The 7,565-nt window shown below is 41.1% G+C and overlaps 1 protein-coding gene across 1 annotated transcript; it reads left to right on the forward strand.

Moving 5' to 3' along the window:
• The first annotated feature begins 6,474 nt into the window (after positions 1–6,474).
• LOC138330793 (uncharacterized) lies at positions 6,475–7,077 on the forward strand. Its single transcript, XM_069278313.1, has one exon. The coding sequence runs from the start codon at positions 6,475–6,477 to the stop codon at positions 7,075–7,077; it is 603 nt and encodes a 200-aa protein (XP_069134414.1).
• Positions 7,078–7,565: the final 488 nt, after the last annotated feature.

The following is a 7,565-nucleotide window of genomic DNA, read 5'->3' on the forward strand; positions in this document are numbered from 1 at the left end:
ATGCGTTTTACCTTTCTCTTGGGTTTTGTAGATGCGTTTACCTTTCTCTTGGGTTTTGTAGATGCGTTTACCTTTCTCTTGGGTTTTGTAGATGCGTTTACCTTTCTCTTGGTTTTGTAGATGCGTTTACCTTTCTCTTGGGTTTTGTAGATGCGTTTACCTTTCTCTTGGGTTTTGTAGATGCGTTTACCTTTCTCTTGGGTTTTGTATAGATGCGTTTGTCTTTCTCTTGGGTTTTGTAGATGCGTTTACCTTTCTCTTGGGTTTTGTAGATGCGTTTTCTTTCTCTTGGGTTTTGTAGATGCGTTTACCTTTCTCTTGGGTTTTGTAGATGCGTTTACCTTTCTCTTGCGTTTTTACCTTTCTCTTGGGTTTTGTAGATGCGTTTACCTTTCTCTTGGGTTTTGTAGATGCGTTTACCTTTCTCTTGGGTTTTGTAGATGCGTTTACCTTTCTCTTGGGTTTTGTAGATGCGTTTACCTTTCTCTTGGGTTTTGTAGATGCGTTTTACCTTTCTCTTGGGTTTTGTAGATGCGTTTACCTTTCTCTTGGGTTTTGTAGATGCGTTTACCTTTCTCTTGGGTTTTGTAGATGCGTTTACCTTTCTCTTGGGTTTTGTAGATGCGTTTACCTTTCTCTTGGGTTTGGGGTATAAGCGTTTGTCTTTCTCTTGGGTTTTGTAGATGCGTTTACCTTTCTCTTGGGTTTTGTAGATACGTTTGTCTTTCTCTTGGGTTTTGTATATGCGTTTGTCTTTCTCTTGGGTTTTGTATATGCGTTTGTCTTTCTCTTGGGTTTTGTATGCGTTTGTCTTTACCTTTCTCTTGGGTTTTGTAGATGCGTTTACCTTTCTCTTGGGTTTTGTAGATGCGTTTACCTTTCTCTTGGGTTTTGTAGATGCGTTTACCTTTCTCTTGGGTTTTGTAGATAGCGTTTGTCCTTTCTCTTAGGGTTTTGTATAAGCGTTTGTCTTTCTCTTGGGTTTTGTATGCGTTTGACCTTTCTTTGTAGTACCGTTTGTCTTTCTCTTCGGTTTTGTTATGTCTTTCTCTTGGGTTTTGTATATGCGTTTGTCTTTCTCTTGGGTTTTGTATATCTTGGGTTTTTGTATATGCGTTTGTCTTTCTTGTCTTTTCGTGCTAAATAAAAATTTCTAGTGGCAGCGAAATTTCAATACCTATTCCCAGTCAAATAAGTAGCAGACACAAGTCTTGATAGTTTGCCTTGACCCTGATTTGACCTTTGAGGACAGACTTTCTAGACCCCCTGGGTGTATTGTTCTGCTATGTTTTAAAGAGTTTCCATAGAAGTCTATGTGATGTTCCTTGTTTTAATATGTTTACCCTTTTTAATTTGACTTGAATTTCTAATTGGATTCATGGTTTGTTAATGTGTTAGCTATTTTGAAAAGTTTTGGTCACAAGATCACGGAAGAGTCTTAAGTCTACACAGTTGCATATTAGTTATCTCTTTTCCATCAGAAATAACAAAATGTTACGCCATTTTGGATTGGCTTAGCGGACACTGAAGTCTTAGATTGTCTTGTTCATATTGATTGCTTTTAACGAAAGGTCGAATTCTCGAGAGTTCGAATCCCTCCAACAGACATCCAGACCGAAACAAACATGTAAATACATTACACGTGTGCCCCAGTAATGAAATATACATGTTCCGTGAACCTGGCGATTGTGTTTGTTTTCTTACGGCGAATATGTAATTATACGTAAACAGAAAACACGCAGGAAGAAGGGTTCCCTGCATTAAAATAATAGAATTTCGACGGATAGCATCGCTCGGTATGATTACATTAGACGATAATGTTCGCATCAGATAATTTTATATTCATCGATTTCGATATAATGCCTTCTCCGGAAACGAGGTTTCGGATTAACAGCTTACAGATTCTATGTCATTTAGTGCTATTGGCATAGAAAACGAAAAGAAGATTTAAAAATTGAGTACGCTTTGGTTTACTATAACAGTTAATAGCTTAGGTGAATTGAGTTTATGTAATAATACACCATGATGATATAGACAGTAATGACACGATTGTATACTTACTTATCACCTTCTGTAAGCCGGTTATTGCAATAGATAGGAAGTATATTAGGATTAAACTATCTTTAATCTGTATTGATTTAATAAGATGCATATTCTTCTATAGAATCCACTCCCAATACAAGTAGGTGTTCTCGGGCCATATTTTTTTTTTTTTTTTTTATTTTTTTTTTTTTTTTTTTTTTTTTTACTTTTTTTCTTTTTTTTTTTTTTTTTTTTTTTTTTTTTTTTTTTTTTTTTTGGACAAACAACCCAGTAGGTGTTTCGAGCCATAGGTTTACAACAAATCCAGTAGTTTCAATAGAAGTTAGGAGGTTTATATCAGTAGGTGTTCTCGGCCATAGGAGACAACAATACAGTAAGTGTTGTTTCTCATGGTAACACAACAATTCATAGGTTTCTACCATAGAACAACAAACTTTTGATGTTACTCGGTCCAGTAGGGTTTCTCTCGGCCATAGAAGGACACAACAAGTAGATGCGGCCTCTCTGGTAAACTAAATTATCATTGCTGTAAGTCTCTCTGACATACGTGGGACAGTAGGTGTTCTCGGAAAACAGTCAATTCAGTAGGTGTTCTCGGTACATAGGACACAACAATACCAGTAGGTTTACTTTCTCGCGCCATAACAGAACAACAATAGATCATCCTAGGTGTTTGAATCGTAGGCCATAACACAACAATACCAGTAAGTGTTCTCGGCCATAGGACACAACAATACAAACAATACCAATGTGTTTTTCACGTCGTTTAATCAGAGTCAGTGTTGTATTAGGACAATGTTACAATACCAGTGTGTTCTCGGCCATACGTGTTCTCGCCATATGACACAACAATACCAGTAGGTGTATATCTCGGCCATATGGACACAACAATATCAGTAGGTGTTCTTGGGCCATAGGACACCAACAATATCAGTAGGTGTTCTCGCGACCATAGGACACAACAATACCAGTAGGTGTTCTCGGCCATAGGGACACAGTGATTCCAGTAGGTGTTCACAAACAATATCAGAAGGTGTAAGCTCGACCATAGGACAAACAATACCAGTAAGTGTCTCTCGGCCATAGACACAACAATACCAGTAGGTGTCTCATTCATCGGCCATAGGACACAACAATATCAGTAGTGTTCTCGGCCATAGGACTTGAACAATACAACAAGTTAATGTTTTCATATACAAGTGTTCTGGTCACATAGATCACAATAAGAGTCTCAATCTACACATACCTTGTAGTTTCTCGGACACAGGGACCAAATAAAACGCCATTTGGTCAATACAGTATGTTCTCGGAAACAGTCTAGAACCAAATTGTCCAGTTAGGTGATTCTTTTGACACAACAATACCAGTAGAGTGTTTCTCCAACAGATTTAGACGACAACAAAATAACATAAGTGTTTTCTAATGAATATATAACATGTTTTTTCACAACAATGCCAGTATTCGTAAACAGAACAACAATACCAGTAAGAAGGTTCAATCATCCATAGTAACACAACAATACCAGTAGGTGTTCTCGGCCATATGACACAACAGTAATACAGTAGGTGTTCTCGGCCATAGGACACAACAATACCAGTAGGTGTTCTCGGCCATAGGACACAACAATATCAGTAGGTGTATTCTCGATCATAGGACACAACAATACCAGTAGGTGTTCTCGGCCATAGGACACAAAACAATACCAGTAGGTGTTCTCGGCCATAGACACAAACAATACCAGTAGGTGTTCTCGGCCATAGGACAAACAATACCAGTAGGTGTTCTCGGCCATAGGACACAACAATACCAGTAGGTGTTCTCGGCCATAGGACACAGTAGGTGTTCTCAATAGGACACAACAGTAGGTGTTCTCGGCCATAGGACACAACTAATACCAGTAGGTGTTCTCAATCATAGGACAACAATACCAGTAGGTGTTCTCGGCCATAGGACACAACAATACCAGTAAGTGTTCTCGGCCATAGAACACAACAATACCAGTAGGTGTTCTCGGCCATAGGACACAACAATACAGTAAGTGTTCTCAATCATAGGACAACAATACCAGTAGGTGTTCTCGGCCATAGGACACAACAATACCAGTAGGTGTTCTCGGCCATAGGACACAACAATATCAGTAGGTGTTCTCGGCCATAGGACACAACAATACCAGTAGGTGTTCTCGGCCATAGGACACAACAATACCAGTAGGTGTTCTCGGCCATAGGACACAACAATACCAGTAGGTGTTCTCGGCCATAGGACACAACAATACCAGTAGGTGTTCTCGGCCATAGGACACAACAATACCAGTAAGTGTTCTCGGCCATAGGACACAAACAATACCAGTAGGTGTTCTCGGCCATAGGACACACAACAATACCAGTAGGTGTTCTCAATCATAGGACACAACAATACCAGTAGGTGTTCTCGGCCATAGGACACAACAATACCAGTAGGTGTTCTCGGCCATAGGACACAACAATACCAGTAGGTGTTCTCGGCCATAGGACACAACAATACCAGTAGGTGTTCTCAACATAGGACACAACAATACCAGTAGGTGTTCTCGGCCATAGGACACAACAATATCAGTAAGTGTTCTCGGCCATAGACAAACCAGTAGTGTTCTCCATACACAACAATACCAGTAGGTGTTCTCGGCCATAGGACACAACAATACCAGTAGGTGTTCTCGGCCATAGGACACAACAATATCAGTAGTGTTCTCGGCCATAGGACACAACAATACCAGTAGGTGTTCTCAATCATAGGACACAACAATACCAGTAGGTGTTCTCGGCCATAGGACACAACAATACCAGTAGGTGTTCTCGGCCATAGGACACAACAATATCAGTAGGTGTTCTCGGACCATAGGACACAACAATACCAGTAAGTGTTCTCGGCCATAGGACACAACAATATCAGTAGGTGTTCTCGACCATAGGACACAACAATACCAGTAAGTGTTCTCGGCCATAGGACACAACAATACCAGTAGGTGTTCTCGGCCATATAACACGGCCATAGGACACAACAATACCAGTAGGTGTTCTCGGCCATAGGACACAACAATACCAGTAGGTGTTCTCGGCCATAGGACACAACAATACCAGTAGGTGTTCTCGGCCATAGGACACAACAATACCAGTAGGTGTTCTCGACCATAGGACACAACAATACCAGTAGGTGTTCTCGGCCATAGGACACAACAATACCATAGGTGTTCTCACAACTACAGTAGGTGTTCTCGGCCATAGGACACAACAATACCAGTAGGTGTTCTCGGCCATAGGACACAACAATACCAGTAGGTGTTCTCGGCCATAGGACACAACAATACCAGTAGGTGTTCTCAATCATAGGACAACAATACCAGTAGGTGTTCTCGGCCATAGGACACAACAATACCAGTAGGTGTTCTCGGCCATAGGACACAACAATACCAGTAGGTGTTCTCGGCCATAGGACACAACAATACCAGTAGGTGTTCTCGGCCATAGGACACAACAATACCAGTAGGTGTTCTCGGCCATAGGACACAACAATACCAGTAAGTTACAATAGGTGTTCTCGGCCATAGGACACAACAATACCAGTAGGTGTTCTCGACCATAGGACACAACAATACCAGTAGGTGTTCTCGGCCATAGGACACAACAATACCAGTAGGTGTTCTCGGCCATAGGACACAACAATACCAGTAGGTGTTCTCGGCCATAGGACACAACAATACCAGTAGGTGTTCTCGGCCATAGGACACAACAATACCAGTAAGTGTTCTCGGCCGTAGGACACAACAATACCAGTAGGTGTTCTCGGCCATAGGACAACAATACCAGTAGGTGTTCTCGGCCATAGGACACAACGATACCAGTAGGTTCCAGCCATAGGACACAACAATACCAGTAGGTGTTCTCAATCATAGAACACAACAATACCAGTAGGTGTTCTCGGCCATAGGACACAACAATATCAGTAGGTGTTCTCGGCCATAGGACACAACAATACCAGTAGGTGTTCTCGGCCATAGGACACAACAATACCAGTAGGTGTTCTCGGCCATAGGACACAACAATACCAGTAGGTTCAGTAAATCACCGGACACACACTAGATACAGGTAGCGTGTTCCTACAAATCATAGAACAACAATACCAGTAGGTGTTCTCGGCCATAGGACACAACAATACCATTGATTACCAAAGATTTAGCTACAAGAACAAAAGAACGCTCACCTGTAAATCACCGCGACAAAGATTCAACTACAAGAACAAAAGAGCGCTCACCTGGAAATCACCGCGACAAAGACTCAACTACAAGAACAAAAGAGCGCTCACCTGGAAATCACCGCGACAAAGATTCAACTACAAGAACAAATGAGCGCTCACCTGTAAATCACCGCGACAAAGATTCAACTACAAGAACAAATGAGCGCTCACCTGGAAATCACCGCGATTAAGATTTATCTACAAGGACAAAAGAGCGCTCACCTGGAAATCACCGCGACAAAGATTTATCTACAAGAACGAAAGAGCGCTCACCTGGAAATCACCGCGACAAAGATTTATCTACAAGAACAAAAGAGCGCTCACCTGGAAATCACCGCGATTAAGATTTATCTACAAGGACAAAAGAGCGCTCACCTGGAAATCACCGCGACAAAGATTTATCTACAAGAACAAAAGAGCGCTCACCTGGAAATCACCGCGACAAAGATTCAACTACAAGAACAAAAGAGCGCTCATATGGAAATCACCGCGATTAAGATTTATCTACAAGGACAAAAGAGCGCTCACCTGGAAATCACCGCGACAAAGATTTATCTACAAGAACGAAAGAGCGCTCACCTGGAAATCACCGCGACAAAGATTCAACTACAAGAACAAAAGAGCGCTCACATGGAAATCACCGCAATTAAGATTTATCTACAAGGACAAAAGAGCCTGGAAATCACCGCGACAAAGATTTATCTACAAGAACGAAAGAGCGCTCACCTTGAAATCACCACGAAATGGATTAAAGTGCAATAACAAAGTAGCGCTCACCTGCTATTAGATTAAACCGCCGAACAAAAGTCGTTCGACAAGAAAAGTAAAAATCAGTTTACAGTACTCGGTAGAAAACATAGACCCGGGAATAAATGATAATAGCTTTGATCATATCTTGATAAGTGATCGGGTGGTTGAGGAAGGCGGCTCGGTGAGTGAATATATTTTCATTTGATGGATCTGGCACCTTCAGTCAGAAATAACAACAACATTGACAAATTACCAGAACGCGCCTCACATGTCCCCGTCAAATTAATAATTTGGTTTTAAAGCGAAAAAACATCCTTTTTAAAACTTTGATATTGGTATTATGCAAAATGAAATCTGAAAGCAAGTTTGGATGATATAATAAGATCCTGATAGTAAGATGTATTTCCTCTTGCCTATCGTTAGCGGGTAAAGACAGATACGGCGGTATCAATCGTGGTGACGTTCTAAGGCGTAAATAACTACATAGCTTATGCATTATT

The sequence above is a fragment of the Argopecten irradians genome, chromosome 9 (assembly GCF_041381155.1).
Source record: "Argopecten irradians isolate NY chromosome 9, Ai_NY, whole genome shotgun sequence".
Lineage (NCBI taxonomy): Eukaryota > Metazoa > Mollusca > Bivalvia > Pectinida > Pectinidae > Argopecten > Argopecten irradians.